Source organism: Dromiciops gliroides, chromosome 3 (assembly GCF_019393635.1).
Source record: "Dromiciops gliroides isolate mDroGli1 chromosome 3, mDroGli1.pri, whole genome shotgun sequence".
Classification (NCBI taxonomy): domain Eukaryota; kingdom Metazoa; phylum Chordata; class Mammalia; order Microbiotheria; family Microbiotheriidae; genus Dromiciops; species Dromiciops gliroides.
In genome coordinates this window covers 579,826,979-579,846,566 of record NC_057863.1, presented here as the reverse complement: position 1 = coordinate 579,846,566, position 19,588 = coordinate 579,826,979, and the positions used below count along the sequence as shown (strand labels likewise).

The following is a 19,588-nucleotide window of genomic DNA, read 5'->3' as shown; positions in this document are numbered from 1 at the left end:
CTTTTTAGGATATAGACCTAGAAGAGGTATTGCTGGGTCAAAGGTTATGCACAGTTTTACAGCCTTTTAGGCATAGTTCCAAATTGCTCTCAAGAATGGGTGAATCAGTTCACAACTCCACCAAGAATGCATTAGTGTTTCAATTTTCCTACATAATCTCCAACATTTTAAATTTTCTTTTTTTTTTTTTGTCATACTAGCCAATCTGACAGGTGTGAGGTGGTACCTCAGAGCAGTTTTAATTTACATTTTTCTAATCAATAGTGATTGAGCACATTTTTTTCATATGGCTGTAGATAGCTTTAATTTCTTCATCTGAAAACTGCCTGTTCATATCCTCTTGCCTTGATTGTCTCAGAAGGCTTCCGTGATCTTATATGGGAAGTAGGGAGGTGGGGAAAGGGAAAGGGGTAGGTTGGGCCAGACAGCCTTTAAAGAAAGATCAGAATTCCAGTTTTATCCCTTGCTCACGTCAGTGGTCAGATTTTCCAAAACAGCACAACAGTACAAGTTTGTTCAGAGGTTAAGGGTCACGAGTCCCTCTGGAGCAGACTCTGATGTTGGGTGAGAAGCAACAGCAGCTGATCTGCCCGGGATTCAAAAGACTCGGATTTTAATGCGGTCTTCCCAACTGCCTTATAGAGAAGCACAGACCCTCACTGGGAGAGGACTCAGAGGTCATCTCCTTCAGGCTCTACCCAAAACACGAATCCCTTCTCAAATAGTCATTTCACCTCTTTCTCAAACTTCTATGTATAAGGAACTCACCACCCTTTTCTCCTCTGAGCTAGCTCTAATTATGAGGAGGTGCTTAGTAACCCATCCCTATGACTCCCGACTGCTCTGGACCCTCAAGCCAAACTGAAGGTGGCTAACCCCCTTTCACAGGGTAGCCCCCAAAGGGCTTGGGTATGGCTACCACAACCCTCCTCTTTCACTCTCCAGGTTAAATATCTCCAGTTTGTCTCGGATCCTTGTCTGACTGGGCCTCCAGATGCCTCATCCTGTTCCCTCTCTCCTGGACCTGCTCCAGTTAGACACTGGAAAATAATAATTACTCTTAGCCAAGACTCCTCAGAGAGTAGAGAGGAGTGACTGGGGAGAGGGCCCTTTGCACACACATGTTGTAGAAATCCTGGGCACTGGTATTAGGGTTATTGCCTCAGTTTCCCCAGTATGGCAGCAGGTCTGGGGCTGCTATCCTATTTGGCAGAGGTATCAGAGATATACAGAGAAACAAGTGAGGGTAGGAAAAAAAATCTCCCCTCAATGTGGGCAAAGTATGTGTTGTCCTCATTTCTGAGAGGAAAAAATCAAGTTGTGGAGAGGGAAAAGCACTTGGCCAAGGTCACACATGTTGGGGAAGTGGTATTGGAGCCTTCCAGCCCAGGATTCTCTCTCCTGAAGGAGAGAAAGTCATTTAGGAGACTAGAATGTTGCATATACTATTAGCAAGCATTTACACAACACTTTTAAGGTTTGCAAAGTGCTTTACATATATCAATCAAGCCAAAGCATTTGTTAAGCACTTACTATGTGCTAGACATGATATTATTTCATGTGATCCTTACAACAACCTCGGAAGGGATAGATGCTATTAGCATTCCCATTTTACATGTAAGGAAAATGAGGCAGACAGTGGTGAAACCACTTGCCTATTAAGCCTTTGTCTAGGGCAGGGTTCATGACCGCAGGCCCAGAAATACTCTACTGACTGTGACCTCATGGCTTCTATCATGCAGAGGGGCAGCAGAATATCCTGAACCTGGAGTTGGGAGGCCTTGGCTCTGATCCTCCCATCTGATCTCTGCTATACTCACACCACACAGGTCCTGGCAGCTGGATATCTCCAAATGCTACAGACATGGGAGTTCACAGGATTGGGGGCGGGAAGGGACCAGGGAGACTATTTAGTCCTGATGACTCATTTTATAGATGAGGAAAGTGAGGCGCAGAGTTGTAGAGTGACTTGGAAAATGTCACATAGCTAACACCAGTAGAGGCAGGCCTGGAATCCAGGAGCACTTATCACTGTTGTCATTATTATCACCATCATTGTCCTGAAGACCTAAGATCTCTCGTGTTCTGGTGACCACTTGCAAAGCTGTTCTCTCTCATGCGTGCCATGTGACCAGACTTCTGTGCTAGCCAACTGCTGGATGAAATACGTTAGGTTTGGGCCACTGGGAATTCATACTAGTGCTGAGTGCTTTAAAAAAACGAATGGGGGGGGGGGGCGGGCAGTGGATAGAGCACCAGCCCTGGAGTCAGGAGGACCTGAGTTCAAATCCGGCCTCAGACACTTGACACTTACTAGTTGTGTGACCCTGGGCAAGTCACTTAACCCCAATCGCTTCACAAAAAACCCCAAAAAACCAAAACAACTATTGGTAAGGTATGGCCAGCTTTGCTAGGTTTCTTGTCCCTTCTATGGACAATGGTGTGAAATGGGGTCAATTTTGCTACAAGGATAAAACTGACCTTTGACGTGGTGCTGTTGTAGAAATATGCACTGAGTTAAGTCACTAGTCCTGGGTTGCAGGTGGGTCTCAGTCACTGAAAATAGCCATGGTCATGTGACTCTGGGTGAGTACCTCAGTTTCCTCATCTGTAAAGTGGAACTAACACCACATGCCTGGCCTACTTCACAGGACTGTAGCAATGATACAATTATTCTCGGGAGGAGGTATGATGCAAAAGGAAGCCAATGGACCTCCTTCCCTGACACTCAACGAGGGCTTGACTCTGCCGCCTCAGAAACATTCTAATAGGGAAAATTCCTTTTCCCACTGAGCCCACTAACCAACCCTGCTCTGTGTCAGCAAATCTGTAGCTATTTTGATCCTCAGTGCTGCACGTATGAAGACGTATGAAGACAGACTAGATAAGATTATAATTTATAATTAAATATTAACCTTTCTGACAGTATTAAAATGAAACGACCAAGAATCCTTCATTCCTAATCAGTTGGTTCCTGCCTCTAACTGCATCTCTCCTAATAGTCTGCCTAGTTTATGACCCTTTCCTGAGTGCTAATTGTCGGAATTGCTGCCAACCTGATTAATTGTCTTTCAGCAAGCTATCTGTGCAGACTATCATATTAACATGACACATAGTACTCACTGCCACGTGACCTACTCTGGGATTTGCTGAGGTGGGGAGAACTGGAGAGCAGGGGGCTTCGGGTGGGGTGACCTGGACAGGAGAGGGTGCTGGGAGCAGGATGATGTCCTGGGCTTAGATCTTCTCTAAGAAAGGGGATAGGTTGGGTTGGGCCTGGCCTCCAGGGGGTCAGTGCCTGAGGGCCCTTGGGGATGAGCTGTGTCCCAGAAGTAAAGTGTGGGCCCTGAACTGGGATGGCTTAAAGGCATTGAGGATGAGTCAATAGAAAGAATGTTGGATCTGAGGTGGGAGACCTGGCTTTCAGGCCCTGGAATGTATAAGCTGTTCAAATGTGACTTTACCTCTTTGATCAGTTTGGTCATCTATAAAATAGAGACACTGTTCTACTTGTGCTACCCACCTCACAGAGATGTGCCCTATCATTCACCTGAAAAGGAATCAAAAGCTTGAATCAGGTGCTAGGCCATGAATGGCACAAAGCCTCGGCTGGAGACCTCAGTAGATCTAATTGAAATCGTGCCAAGGTAGCTTCTTCCACTCCCCCTCCTTCCCAAGTGTGGCCAGCCAGGCACAGTGATGCCCTGTTGGTGGAACTGTGAGCTGTCCCAACCACCACCCTGCCTTCCCTCTGCAATTATCTCTGATTTATCTTGTCGAAGCTCGTTTGTACAGTTGTTTTCATGTTGTTGCCCTCATTAAACTATGGGTTTTCTGTCTTACATTTCTTTGTATCCCCTGAGCTAAGCCTGGTGCCTGCCATCTGCAACCAAGCCTTTTAACTCAGCTGTAACATTACCAGGTCTCTACCCCAAAGAGATCAAGTACAGGACTGTAAAGGAGCACTACTGTGTTGTAAGCAATGATGAAGGGGATGGTTTTAGAGAAACCTGCCAGGGTTCATATGAATCGATGCAGAGTGAAGCGAGCGGAACCCAGAGCACAGCTTATTCACTAACAACAACATTATAATGACCAACACACTAAGCATCTGTGATTCCAGCGGATTAATGATGAACCTTGACACCCACCTCCAGAGAGAGAGGGGCTGTCTGAGCTATGTCTATTTTGCACCTGGCCAATAAATGTTTTTCTTGACTACTGCATATTTATTTTGTATAAGAGTTTTGCTTTTCTTTCTTTTTCAAACGGTGGGGGGGGGGCAGGTCAGAGGGTGGTGGTGGTGGAAGAAAAAAATTTTGTTCATAAAAAAGCTAAAATTAAATTTAAAATGCTGGGGATATAAATACAAAGTGAGAAAAAAAAAGACAAACAATTGGTCAGCCAGCCTCCACTTAAATACCTCCAGCAATGTAAAACTAAATGATTCTTGCGAAGTAGACAAACAAGTGTCCTGCCAGAGGTTCATGTAGTATAAGGTGTGGGCACAGAGGTCAGTGATGGGGTGGGGTGGGAGAGGGGAACGGTATTAGGGGAGGCTTAGAAAAGACTGTTAGGAAAGGTCTGGATGCTTTGATAGGAACATTTCCCAGGGGACCCTGATGACCATCCCCCTGACATTGCTCCTCTGGATGAAAACATTCCCTGTAAGACTGGAAAGTCAATTCAAAAAAGCACTTTCTGAGAACTCTCTGTGTGCAGACCTTGTGCTTGAGTTACAGAACTAACAGAACTGTGGACTGACAAGGGCCCTCAAGAGGGCATTGAGCCCAAAGTCTGTCTGGACTGGAATCCCCTTGACAAAGGGCCAACAAGGCAAAGCCTGAACACCTCCTGGGAGGAAGAATTCATTAGCCCAACTGGGAAGACAAAAATGGAAAAGACCCAGGCCTCGACCTCACATGGTTCATGGTCCAGAAGAAGGTAAGACGTGTATGAGGATGAATACAACGCTCGGCTTTTGCTGGGCAGAGGAGGGAGGAATAACTTCCAGCTCGGGGATCAGGGAGGATGTCATGGAGGGAATGGCAACTGATGTGGATCTGGAAGGAGGCAGACTTTAGTAGATGGTAGGCAGGGCAGAGAGAAAAGAATGATCAAAGACTTGCAGATGTTAGTGGATGGAAATCATTTGGAGAATATCAAGTTGTCTACTTTGACTGAAGGGAGAAAGAATGGAAATACAAGGCCAAATGCAGCCTAGGCCAGATCATGAATACTGGGCTAAGAGGCATGGACATTTATCCATCCCTCTGTGGGCTATGGGGAGTTATGGAAGGTTCTTGAGAAGGGCATGATTAGAGCCGGGTCACAGGAACATGATTCAGCTTCAGCACTCACGAAGGACAGTAGGAAACATACTGTGGGCAGGGAGGCCACGGAAGAGGTAGCTCCAACTGTCTCTTTGGATAGAGGGCCTTGGAAATGGAAGAATTCTACTAAGCTTGAAAAGCAGAGAGCCAAGCAGCTGGTTTAGCAAATCAGACTCTGTCCTCTGAAATGGGGTCGTTGCCAATGTACTAGTAGCAGGGCATGCAGGGAAAAATGAAATCCCTCCAAATCTGATAGGTCAATAACGTAATGATTTGGGCGGGGGGGGGGGGGGGAGAAGGCCAATGAGGGTTAAGTGACTCACCCAGGGTCATACAGCTAGTAAATTTCAAGCATCTGAGGCATGATTTGAACTCAGGTCCTCCTGAATTCAGGGCTTTATCCACCATGCCACCCAGCTGTCCCCAAGGTAATGATTTTTAAACTCCTTTAGAAATGACAGTATGTAGTGACTCATTTAAGCTTTTCAGTCATTTGACAGAATGTCTATGTGGGAAAGGCCTTCAGAGGGTCCCTGCTCCAAATCCCACCCGAATGCGAAAGGAAGCCCTGGGGGAACACTGATGACAAATGGTCACCATGCCTCCCAACAAAGGACTTCTGAGGCCACCTAGCCAATCACAATCCATTCAGTCACAACCCTCCAAGTCAGGAAGTTTCTCTTATATCAAGTTGAATTTCACCTCTCCATAATTACTACCCATTGCTCCTACTTCTGTCCTGTGGGGTTGAATAGAACCAGTTTTGTCTCTCTTCCACATGACAGTGCTTCAGATATCTGAAGCCAGCTACTGTGCTCTACCCTTCCAGTTCACACTGATCTTGCAATTCATTCAGACCCCTGGATCTCTTTCCCAGCATCTGTGGCTTAGTGACATTTTCATATTTGGGATCTCATGTGAGCCTCACAATTATCTCTGGGGGTCAGCAGGGCAGGCACTAGGGTCCTCATTTACAGATGAGCAATCACAGACTCAGAGAGGCTGTCCTCTAATACCACCTTTACACCGGGACATCCTTGACAAGGAGCCATCCAGAAAATGGAAACTGAGAAGTTGAATAATTTGTTCAAGGCTGAATGGCAAGTCAGTGGCCCAGGGGGTACCAGAACCCCGGGATTCTCTGAGACTCCTCCTCCAGGCACCTCTCCCTCCGGTGCCTGGCCCTGCCCTCGGGGCTTGCCCCACTCACCTTCTTGCCGTCCTTGTGCATGTACTTGGCTGTCTGTTTGGCCAGCTCTGTTTTCCCTGGTAGAGAGGGGAGAGAAAGGTGGGAGGTCATTTCTTTTCAATTAGCTATCATTTCTTAACTCTAAAAGCTTAGTGTTGAGCATGTAAAGATGAATAGCGCCCCGCTCCCCCCTCCCCCCAAAGAGGTTACCATTGGATAGGAGGATGTGAGTGACTAGCTCTGGTAAGATCACAAGGGCACAGAAGGGGCACACGTGGAGTGTGGGACAAGAGAGTGGAGGCAGGAGATCCTTGGAGTAGTGGCGGGGAGGGGTTCAGGGAAGGCTTCATGAAGAAGCAGGATGTGAGCTGGATTTTGAAGTATGTGAAGGATTTCAAAGGTGGAGGCAAGGCAGACCTGCCATTCTGGGGGAAGAGGGTTGAAACAGCAAATGGAGGTATTTGAGATCAGACATGATAAAACTGGGCATGAAGAATGGCCCATTCTGTGAGATAAGGCTAGAAAGAGGCCCTTTAATGGTAAGCTAATGTAATGGGGAGCCACTGAAGGTTTCTGAGAAGGCGAGTGTATGGTTAGACCTCTACACAAGGAAGGTTATTCTGGCAGTGATGTGGCTGAATTAGAGAAGGGAGAGGCTGCAGGCAAGGTGACCAGTTGGGAGGCATGACAACGGTCTAGGAAAGAGGACTGAGGGCCTGAATTCAGGCGATCCACATTACCGGGGCTTTCTGCAGAAGAGTGGTAAAGGACTGTTGTCTGTTGCCTGTGCCTCGTCTGAAAGAGTTGTTAAATTGAGGCCCTGGCAGCAGCCTGGATTTCTGATGGGAATTTCTTCCCTTAGAATCCAAGATGAACCTAATCCTTCAGGTCCCACCTGCTCCAGGAACAACCTCCTCAGTTTTTCTTATCTGCGTGCCTACTGGACACTAAATTGTACTAGGCTTCCTCCTATCTGATTGTACTGTGAGCCGTGCTTCCTTAGCCTGAACTCCCTTAGGGAAAGGCCCAGGCTTCTTTCCTTTCTCCTTCCCCAACTCTGGGATCTGGTGTTTGTCAGCAGAGCCCAACACTGTAATGAATGACATCTTGCCATTACTAAGGGACATGACTGCATGCCCCCTGCGCGGTGCTACCCCCAAGAGGACCCGGGATCTCTATTCCTTGGTGGTCAGTTACAGGTGGTCTCAGTTTCTGGGTTAGGAAAGATCTAGTCAGGTGTCAATTATATCTGCAACAGTAGAAAGCAGTGGAGGCAGAACACTCCCAAGTCCTTTGCATCTGGCTTCTGAGCCCAACCGAGAAGCAATTCTCCCTTTCTAAGGCAGATGATCTCTGGTAGTTTCAACATGTCCTATCTACCATGAGCAACAAGCAGAAGTCTGTTAAGGAAAGGGATTCTCAAGTGTATCAGATCTCAGTTCTTCCAGCTTTCCGTTTACTACTGATACTTCCTAGTGAAGAGATCAATGTCGAAACAAAGACGGTGAAAACCTGAAGGGACCTTAATGAGTCTAGTCTATACATCTTGTTTCAGAGAGGTTATAGAAAATGGGGCTGAGAGAGAAGGGATTTGCTCTGAGTTCAACAGTGAGTCAGATGGGCACTCAGACTTGAACTCAAGGCTCCATGTCTACAGGCCCAGGACTCTGCCTCTCATGCTGCCCTTTTGCTTGCTGGGTCATGTCAAGACTTGGGTCTCACTGGCATAGGGAATGGCTTCCCCTAGAGATATAATTGAGACCTGACTCTAGATCTTTCCTAATCTAGAAACTGAGACCAGAGCTGGATGTCACTCTAGGATGTGACCACACACCACAAGTCCTGAGAGCCTGGTCTGTGTGTGGCTATGCTCCAGGAGGCCCTGCCTTGGTCTACAGGGAGCTCACACTCAGACTTTGGATACAGAACACAGGCCCTGACCAAAGAACGAGAAAAGACAGCCCAGAATCCCCTTTAAGAGACTCAAATGTCAAAATGCCTGGGAGGGTGTGTAAGTGCTGTGCCTAGTCAGGAGAGAGACCAGTGTGGTCAGGAGGGAGGAGAGAAGGTTTCCTGGAGCAGGTGGGCCTTGAAGAATGAGAGAGGTACAGGATGATAACAATATTTTGCATATATTGTTTCATTTGAGTTTCACACAAATCCTGGATAATAAGTCCTGGGAAACTCCTCATTTTGTAATTAAGGAAACTGAGGCTCAGACCAGTCAAGTAACTTGGCTCACAGCCATATACTGACAAGTGTCAGAGGCAATATTCAAATCCAGCTCTCTTCTGACCCCCACTACCCCCACACTGCTCAAGATCTCACTAGGTCAGAGGATGGAAAGAACAAAGACATGGATGGGAGGCATGAGACCAGCAGGAGGGAGTTAGAAAGACAAGACCAAAAGAATTTAGTCCACTTTCTTCTCTCTCTCTTTTTAAAAAAATAAATGGGAAACTAAGGGTGAACCTAGATTAACAGCAGGAGATGGGGTTGGGGCATGCCTAAGGTCACAAAAGTGGCAAGTGTCCTGCTGAGGACCTGAACTTGTCTGACTCCAGACTTTTTGGAGAAGAGAGTGAGAAAGGACTGCCTCTTGGGGAAGGCTGGCAGGACAAAGGGGATAGGATCCCAACAAGGTGGACAGTGTGAAAGCCCCCCTCTCCCGTGGGAGGTGACAGGGCCCCATGACTGTGAATTACTTTGCTTCCTCTTGTTGGCATAAAACATGAAGATGGCTCGGGGGTTGGAGGGCTTTCCCCAAGGGCACCAGTGTGGGGGAAGCCGTATTGGATGTTTGTTGCATGTGGCTCTAGGTGTGGGTCTGTATGGAGCTGAAGATACTAGAAATCTCTAGTGTGCCCTCAAGTGTGCTTCTGACCATCACACAAGGCCCTGAGAGGCAGACAGGGATTCAAGTCTGAAACAGCCCACAGGCAGCTCCTCAGCATCTCAATCAAAGGAGAACAGCAGAGCTATCGATCAATCAAAGCAACAGATAACGCACTGGCCAGCGGCTGTTTTCCGTTGTGTTTAATGTAGTCAGAATGCCCTGAGCTCCTTCCTCCTACCCAGCAATAGGTACCATGGTCTCTGACTTCCTCCTCTGGTGTAGCCTGTGCTAATCCTACCAGAAGCAGACCTTTCCTGATCGTAGAGAAGATGGCCTGGGGACTGAAACAGCAGCTAGTTATCTACAGAGCAAGCAGTCTCCAGATGGAGAACTGGGAGCCGGCCAGATTGGAGTCTGAACATAATCAAGGGGGAATAGGCACTGGGTGATGCCCTCTGCCTTCCATGGAATACACACATATCTGGGAATATATCTGGGGGGGAGTCTGGCCCCTCTCAGAGGCTGGGCATGGCTGAAATGTTCCCTTCCCCAGTGCTCTGCTCTGGTCAAGACGGATGACTGCTTTCCAAACAGGATTTGGATTTTCCTTCTTGCCCCTTTGCTCACCCTGTGTTCCTTCCCTTTTCTCTTTCTCTGGGGGATTCTTTCCCAGCTCAAATGCTATCTTCCCTAGGAAGAATTCCCTGATTCTCTGCCATCCCAAGTGGTAATGATACTCCTCCTGAACCTCCCAAAGCTCTGTGCTCCTGAAAACCTGGATGTGTCACGCTGCAGATTAAAGCTGTCTGCATCAGTGTCTTAAGCCCTCTGCTATATGACAAACTCAATGAAGCCGGGAGCATCTTCCCTACACTTTCTATTTCCTCACCTCCTTTCAATGCTTCACAGACCTGTGATTTCCCTAGTATGGGCCTCCCTTCCACCAACCCAGACCACAGCTGTTCTACCACTGAGTGGTTCATTTTCAGCCTGTGGCCCAGCCTGGGACCTGGCTTGAGCCTCCCACGGGAGTTCTCAGTATTTTTTACTGCCTCACTAGACTAGGAGCTCTGTGAGGGCAGGGCCTGAGATTTAAGCTAAACCTTTTATTTCTCCTATCACCTGAGCACGGTAGGCACTTAATCAATATGGGTTGAACTGGACTGATCTGATCCTGATGGTTCTTGGGACATAGGGCTGGATCCTATACTTCCCCTTCCCACACCCTAACTCCACCCCAGGGAAGGAGACAGGGCTTGTTAAAGCTAAGAGGCGTGCAAGCATGTGTGTGTGTGCATGTAGAGTGTGGCCACCCTCCTACCCTTGGCTGCAGCTGTTCCAGTCAAGTGCAGGCTGCCCCCCTCCCCCAATGGCTCCGTCCTCCATCTCTGGCTTGATTTACCTATCCCTGATGATCCCAAGAAAAGGAAGACAAGAGGGTGTTCTTCGTCGTACCAGCCATTCTCCTTCCTCCGGATGGCTGCAGCCAAACACACAAAAAAGGGGGTAAGCAGGGAGGCAGATAAATCAATGACACAGAAGCTGGGATGATTATCACTAAGTATACAATATGTTTTACTGTTCCGTGCCCACTCAAAGTCCTCGCTACCATTAGTGCTGCCTAATTTGATTAGCCAGCAAGGCCCCCAGAGACACCTAATCAGGTTAGCATGGATTTGGAAAGCTGCCCAGAGCAGATTTCGGATAAAGTTTTCCAGGATGAGCACTCAACGTTGCCAGGGAAACTGAAAGGCGGGTGAACAGTGAATGAAGGCGGAGGGGTGGGGGTGGCGTTGAGTCTGGGAGGGGCAGGAGCAATTCAGCGGGGGCACGAGGGAGAATTCGAGGAGCTTTACAGGCCGGGTTCTTTGCTCATACCCTTTGTGAGAAAGCCACAGGCTGGGAAGACTGAGGTTTGAAAGGAACATCTGAACTCATCCAGAATAACCCTCTGGGGAAACTGAGGCTCGGGGAGGAGAAATGTCTTGCCTAAGGTCGCCTAGACAATAAGAAGCAGAGCTGGTATTCAAATCCACCATGGCACACTGCCTCCTTGGCACGGCAAAACAGAAGTCAGTTACTTCTGTCTGACATTAAAAAGGGAGACTGAGAAGAGTGAACTCCAGGCCAGGGCAGACAAGCCCGGTGGGGGAAGACTCTGGGGTGGCAGGGCAGCTCTGTTCCCCAGCCCTCATTCCTCTGAGGTATAGTGGTGAGACAGGCTGCTGTAACAGGGAAACCACTGACAGCATTTAGGGTAGTGGTGAAGGCCTTTTCTCCTTCCTGGACCTTAGGAAAGTCACGGAATCTCAGGGTTGGAAGGGACCTTCGAAGGTTACCTCGTCATGTGGCAGATCAATTAGAATCTGGATCTACTGTCTTAACTGACACTAAACATCTAGCTTGTGCTCCAATGCTTTCTAAAGGACTTTATGTATTATCTTATTGGATTCTCCAGAGACGGGGAGCTCAGTACCTCACGAGGTAGTAAATTCTGCTTTGGAACAGCTCTAATGATCAGGGAATTGTTCCTTGTATCGAGCCGCAATGTGCTTCTTTCTCTGTGACTTCTCCACTGGTCCTAGTTCTGTCCTCTGGAGCCAAGCAGCACAAGACCAGGCCCTCTCCCACACTGGACAGCTTGACCTGCTGCTTAAGTCTTCCCTTTTCCAGGTACTACAACTGATCCCTGCATGGTCCTTTCACCGTTCTGATCTGTTTTCTCCTCTTGGTGTGCTCTGAGGATTAGTAGAAGAAAACGAGGCCATTTGGTCTAGCCTAGGGCTTCCTAAACTTTTCCCACTTATGGCCCTTTTTTGTCTGAGAAATTTTTATGTGATCCTGGGTATATAGGAATATAAACTAGGTGTATATGTAACCTTTTACTGTTGCCAAATTTTTTGTGACTCCCACATTCAGTTATGTGACCCCACATGGAGTTGTGACCCACGGTTTAAGAAGCTAGGGTCTAGAGAAGACTTGGGGAAGATGTGATAATGGCCTTCATGCATTTGAAAGGCTGCCACATAAAAAAGAGATTAGCCTTGCTCTTCTTGGCACCGAAGAACACAATGAGGAGCAATGGGTAGAAGTAGCAGAGAGGCAAGTTAGAGTTGTTGATATAAGGAGAAATGTTCACAGAATCAGAGTTATCCAAAGGTGGAATGAGTTGTCTCAGGTGGTCCCACTTTACACTCCAAGCAAATCCTGAATGTTGGCTACATTGCAGAAAGCGTCCTTGCTAAAATCTGGGACCTGGGGGCAGCTAGGTGGCACAGTGGATAGAGCACTGGCCCCAGAGTCAGGAGGACCTAATCTGATCTCAGACACTTGACACTTAGTAGTTGTGTGATCCTAGGCAAGTCACTTTACTCCAATTGCCTCCAAAAAACAAAAACAGAAATAAAAATAAAAAACCCAATAAAATATGGAACCTGAAAGTGAAGATCATTTTCTAGATGTACCCTTCTAATCCTGGAAGACAGCAAGCACGACCCTATGCTGCTTCTTTTATAGGACAAACATTCCAGTGTCCTTCAAACAATCATCCCACGAGATGATTTTCAATGCCCTTCCCTATTCTAGTTTCCCCTTTCCTTGGACAACCTGACATTCTCTCAGGAGACACAAACATGACTAAAAGCTCACCAAGGAAAAGGGAGCATGGGGGTGGACTGGGGTGGGGGGCAATGAATGATGCTCACAGGGTTTGGACTGTAGTAAACCATATGATCATCATGTCTGCACTGAACACCTCCAAGGTTCCAGGCCTAGCTTGGAAGATGAGAGAGTTGAGGGATGACTTCTACATGGGAAATAACTAGAGAAAATGATGGGTAGTGAATGTATAGTTGGGGTTTTAAAAAAAGCAATGTCATTCACAGGGTGGAGAACTGTATCTTCATATTTGTGTTCATTCACTCAATAAACTGTTATTAAGTACTTATTATATTCAGTCTTTAAGTGTTTACTGTGGCTTCTTAAACACAGTAGAAGGTAACTTTTTTTTTTTGGGTGGGGCAATGAGTGTTAAGTGACTTGCCCAGGGTCACACAGCTAGGAAGTGTCAAGTGTCTGTATCCACTGTGCCACCCAGCTGCCCAACAATGGTTTTTTTTTTTTTTTTTGGTGAGGCAATTGGGGTTAAGTGAGCTGCCTAGGGTCACACAGCTAGTAAGTGTTAAGTGTCCGAGGCCGGATTTGAACTCAGGTCCTCCTGACTCCAGGGCCGGTGCTCCAACCATTGTGCCACCTAGCTGCCCCAATGTTTTTTTTTAAACAAAGAATTAGGCACGCACACATGTGAAAAAGATCTGAAGGTCTTAGCTGTCCTCAGGCTTACCGAGGCCAATATATGAGGCATGAGAACATGGCCCACAGTCAGGAAAGCCAGAGTTCGAATTTTGACTCAGATGCTTAGTTGCTATTATTTAACCTCTACCTGCCTCAGTTTCCTCAACTGTAAAATGGGAATAATAATAATAGCAAGTATCTCCTAGGACTATTGTGAGGTTCAAATGAGACTTAATAAATGCTTGTTTCCTTCTTTCCTTTCTACAGCTATTAAATATGTGAAAGTGACCTTTCAATACTTTAAGGATCCATAGCTTCATCTATGTGGGTGCCCCCTCCACCTAGGTAGACCATAATTCTACATCCTGACTATCCATCCATCCATGGAGCAACAAGGGTTAAGTGACTTGCCCAGGGTCACACAGCTAGGAAGTGTCAAGTGTCCGAGGCCGGATTTGAACTCAGGTCCTCCTGACTCCAGGGCTGGTGCTCCAACCACTGTGCCACCTAGCTGCCCCATACCATCTATTTTAATAGACAATTAAAAAACAGACAATCGAGAGACTGCTGTGGACACAAGAACTGTGTGATGGCCTATATTTTTGCCTCTTCCCATCAAGATGGGCTGGTCCTCAGGTGAATGTGAGCAGGTGTCGTGTGGGGTGAGCGGTGCAGTGGGAATAACTCAGAGCTCAATGGGACCTTGGATAAGGCCAGTTTCCTCATCTGCAACATGAGCAGCTGGACTGGATGATCTCTAAGGCCCCTCCCAGCTTCAGATTTCCAGGATGTGTTTCTTTCTGAGAGAATGGTCCTGTCTGGCTATGTCAAGGATACTACAGAAGCTAGGGAAACAGACTCTGCTTGGGGCCCACTATTTTTCCTTCCTAATGCTGTGCCTCTGAAGGAGCTTTTAAAAATTCCATACAGAACCCACTGAGCAGTCAGTGCCACTGAATCAGAGAGTTTCGTTTGATTGGGCCTTGTGTGAAACTGGTGAAATGTCAACCTTTAAGCAATTACAACTGGGGTACTCCTAATGAGGTCTGAGGAGAAAAATAGCTGGGTAGATAGAGACCGACAGAATGAAAAACAGTAGGGGAGAGAGGGACTGCATGGTCCAGTAAACGGGGAAGAGGCTAGGAAACACCTCAGTAGAGCTAGCCGGCCTGTGTGTGAAGTGGCCTCCTTGGGAGAGAAGGCCTCTGGAGTCCAAGACCAAAAGCCTTAGGGAGACTTAGGGGCTCCGGCTGTGGGGTAGAGGATTAAATATATGCTATGTTTTATAGTCAATGATGATGTTACCCCTGTAACTCATTTTTATATAATCACAGAATCTAAGAGTTAAAAGGGATGATGAGGGTGGCATGTAGTCTATTTCCTATCTACAACATTCCTGACAAGGGGTCATCAAGCCTCTGCTTGAGGATCTCTAGCAAAGGTAGCTCTTGTTGTTCAGTTGTTTTTCAGTCGTGGTTGACTTTGTGATCCCATTTGGGGTTTTCTTGGCTAAGATGCTGGAGTGGTTGGCCATTTCCTTCTCTAGCTCACTTTACAGAGGAGGAAACTGAGGCAAGCAGTGTGAAGTGACTTACTCAAGGTCCTACAGCTAGGGAGTATCTGAGGTCTGATTTGAACTCAAGAAAATGAGTCTTCCTGACTCCAAGCTGGGGACTCTACCCACTGTACCACCTAGCTGACCTTGGGGAACTCACTCCTCAGGAAACTCACTGCATTTTGGGACAGCTCTGCTAGAAAGTTTTTCCTAACAGAGATGAAATCTGTTACTTTTCAATTTCCAACCTACATTCCTACTTCTGGCCTTCAGGAGTGAGAAGGGAAGTTTACAACTTTCTCCTCATAAAAGGCCTCTGAATACTTATAGGCAGCTCTCTTTCGACCCTGCCCCCACTCTTCTGTAGAAAGTTCCTTCAACTGGCCCTTATGTGTCAGCCCCCCTTCTGTTTGTGCTTCTCTGCAAGTACACCAGTGTTTGCAATCTGGAGAGAAGCAGCGGCGGCCTGGCTGAGGCCGTTCTGACTCCCTAAGGATGGAGGGGTTGCTTGGTTGCATTTCCATGTGGCCATCACAGAAAGTGACTTCAGTTTTGTGTGCTGTGTTCCAAGAAATCTCGTTGGGGGGGAATAAGCACCTCTAGGGGATTCCTGCTTTGGAGAAGTACTGTTGTGCCATGTTCTTTCCCCCGCTGGGGGATTCCTTCCATCTTTTCTGCTTGTCTTAACTAGGGCCAAGCTCAAATCTCATGCTACCCAGGTTTTCCCGAACTTCTCTGGCCCACATACATCTTTCTTTGCTGGGCCTCTACAGACCTTAAGGCTATATATAAATTCTTTTGGTCCTGAATCATGGACATGTATTCATTCATTCATTCATTTTTTTGTGTGTGTGGGACATTGAGGGTTAAGTGACTTGCCCAGGGTCACACAGCTAGTTAAGTGTCAAGTGTCTGAGGCTGAATTTGAATTCAGGTCCTCCTGAATCCAGGGCCAATGCTTTAATCTACTATGCCACCTAGCTGCCCTGACACCCACCCACCTGCCCATCCATCCATCCATCCATTCATCCATGACATGTTTTTATTTTTAAAAAATATTTAACTATTCAACTTTTGTGCTTCTTGTTTTCCCTACTAGGCTGTGTAGGCAGGGGTTAGTTAGGCCTGTTCTTTTTCTGGACACTCCCACAGCAGTGCTAGGAAATGAAAATTACTCATTAAGTGATTGACTGTCAGAGGAGGAAGGAAAGATGGAAGCCAGGGCAGAAGAACTGTACAAGGGCAGTAATACTCACAAGGAGGTGAGGCTAGTGGTCAGTACTGGACCTCAGAGAATTTTTTAAGTTAAGCAGGGGAAAAAGAAGGATATTAAAAAAAGAAAAGACTGCTTATACTTGGGACCAATGAAACAAAGGTAATAGAGAAGACAGAACTACTTGATTCCCATTTTTCTGTAGTTTCACTTACCAAGGAGCATGATAGTCAAATTGGGAAGGCCAGGATAAAAATGGCCAAGGGGCAGGGAGAGAGTCTAAAAGTGAAGATAAGATGGGGAGTGCAGCAAGGGTCCTCAGTGAGTACAAGTCACTAGGTCCAGATCACTTCTCCCAGGGGACAGAAAGAAATGGTTGGTGGGCAGTGGTTGGTTGAGGAATTCAAGAGGAGAGGAGAGAGTGTTTCCAAGCCAGGGGTGGACAAGTGTGGTCCAAACTGTGAAATATGAGAAGGACTCGGGTCCTTGACTTGGATTCCTGGTACAATTCTAGATGTGATGATTAGAGAATCTGCTAGCATGAGTGGGAAGTAGTCATATTCAACCTAGGCTCATCAAGAACAGGTCCTCATTTCCTTTTTTGACAGGGTTCATAGACTAGTAGATCAGAGGGAAGTGTTGGACAAAGCCAATGTGAACAACAACAAGGCATGTGACCATGAGTATACCTAATGGTATTCTTGTGGACAAGATGGGAGAATGTGGATGAAATGATGGCACAGAAAGATGAATGTGGAATGAGAGGAACAAAGTCCTGTGATTAATGTTAACCAACCCGGAAGAAAGTCTTTAGTGAAGTTCCCCAGGGATCTGTCTTTGGACCAATTCTATTAAACAAGTTTTATCAGTGACTCTGATGAAGGCAGAGATGACAATGTTTAATAAATATGCATATGATATCAAGCTGGAAGGGATGGCTAATATGTTGGATATTAAAACCAGAATCTAAAAACACCCTGACAAGCTGATGCTACCAAGATGGAATATAATAGGGATAAACATACAGTCCTGTACTTGGGACTGTGGTTGTAGTTGTAAAATCAACTACATCAATACTATGTTAGAAAGACCATGGCATTTTTAGTGGACCACAGGCTCCATGAAGAAGCAACATGATGTCAATGTGGGCTCCTTAGTCGAGGGTCTAGGGTAGGAATGATAGTTCTGCTGCACCCTTCCCTGGGTCAGAGCATCGCTGGTGCACTGAGTCCTGTTCCAAGGATCACAGAGGAGAAGGGACCTTGATGAGCTGGCCTGAAGGTTACCAGGTTGGGAATGGAGCTGCCAACTAACCCTTTAGGAACTAGGAATACTGAACTTGGAGAGCAGGAAATTTAGGGAGGGCACAACAAATGTCTTAAAAAATCTGAAGGTAAGAAAAACTTGTGAGGAAGAGAGAGAAAACTAAAAATAAAGAAGGGAAATCACAGATTGAGTATGGCTTAATACATGGCAGATTTCCCCAGTAACTGGAGCTGTTTCATAATGAAATGGGTTGGGTTACTTTGGAATTCTATAGTTAAGTTACAGCTAAGATTATTCATGGCTTTTTTTTTGTTTTTTTTTTTGGTGAGGCAATTGGGGTTAAATGACTTGCCTAGGGTCACACAGCTAGTAAGTGTTAAGTGTCTGAGGCCAGATTTGAACTCAGGTCCTCCTGAATCCAGGGTGGTGCTCTATCCACTGCACCACCTAGCTGCCCTGGATTATTCATGTTTTGAACAGGGCTGAACTAGATGAACTCTGAGGTTCCTTTCAACACTGCAAGTGTTTTGATACTGACACGAATGGGGAAAGAGTGGGGTTCAGCAGCTGAATTCTGGCATTAAAGGTATAGGATGGACCCCCTGGACAGGGTCATTCCTATCAATCTTTGCACCCCAGATTTGCAAAGGAAGAGGGTTCTTTCCTTTAGTTTGCAATCCAGATAGGTGGCTCTGCCTAGCTCCAGGAAGCCTGAGGAGGCCTTGGCCCCAGGCTGCTTGGTTCTTGCCTTATTTTCTCCATCTGTAATACTGTAACAGTGTACTTGTGTCTTCCAGAGGCCCCTCAGCTGGGGATTGCACTGATAAATTCACTGTATTACTTTGCACAAATCAATACCCCAGCACTTATCAGGGGTTGATGTGACCAAAATTGGTTTCAGCCAATTTGTGAGTGTAATAAATGTCCGTTTATCAAATCAATTCATTCAGCAGCGCTTTGCTGGCTGCCCATCTTCATGGCACCCACAGGGTTGCCAGGGTTTAGACTCACCCATGCTTGGTGCATTTCTGAGATTTCCATGGAGGCCACAGGAGAGCCATAGTACAGGGGAGTGGAAGATGGTTGTGAGGCACATCAAGGCTGGTTTAAGGTAGGGAAGAGGAAGGGGGCCGAAGCTCAAAGACTCACCTGGGGCCCTGCCAGTTCCAGGGCTGTTTGGGAACATTAGGGATCATCTAGTTCCAATCTGTTCATTTTACAGATAGGAAAGCTGAGGCTTAGAAAGGAGAACTGACTTCTTGGGGGTCACACAATTAGTAAGTAGCTGAAGTGGGATGAGAGCTAGGTCTTCAACTCCAAGTCACATGGTTTTTCCACTAGGCTACCCTGCCCTAGAAGGGACCATCACCCACTGAGACTTGGTATAGAACACACAATACAGAAATGGGTGAAGCAATGCTACCATCTCCTGTCCAAAGCTCCCCATCCTTTAAGGTCTCTCTTCTTTAGGAAGCCTTCTTGAAGTTCCCTGACCATTGCCGCTCCCACTGAGCTCTTGGCACCCTCTTCTCTGGGTTCTAACGACCCTGGGAGTCTAAGTCTTCCTTGCTGGCACCTGATTATGCATAATCTTGTTTGGTTCTCTCACTGTATCCTAGGGATGGGTTCCATCTCTCCAAGGAGGCTATGAATGCTAAGGGCAGGACCCAGGTCAGATCCTTCTCAGTCACCTTTGAATTATGTTTCCTAAGGCTAGGGCCTAGATCTTCCTTCCCCCTGTGCCCTCCAGACTAAACTACTTAGGGTGGGGACTTGGTGGCCCCCTTCACAGGGTCCTATCCACAGGACATGATCAATACAGATTTGCTGATCTGATCCTGCTTGGGCCTCCTAAAAATTTCCCTGTGACCATCTGACTTTAAAACAGGGGCAAACCTATAGT

General features: G+C 46.8%; 1 protein-coding gene across 2 annotated transcripts in view; it reads right to left on the bottom strand.

Moving 5' to 3' along the window:
- CLPB (caseinolytic mitochondrial matrix peptidase chaperone subunit B) overlaps positions 1-19,588 on the bottom strand; it is a 190,186-nt gene that overhangs the window by 18,024 nt on the left and 152,574 nt on the right. For both annotated transcript variants that reach the window (XM_043993018.1, XM_043993019.1), the window contains 2 exons: positions 10,761-10,838; positions 6,544-6,599 (listed from right to left, as the gene is read on the bottom strand). In XM_043993018.1, the coding sequence (XP_043848953.1) occupies positions 6,544-6,599; positions 10,761-10,838 (134 nt within the window). The remainder of the gene's footprint in view (positions 1-6,543; positions 6,600-10,760; positions 10,839-19,588) is intronic.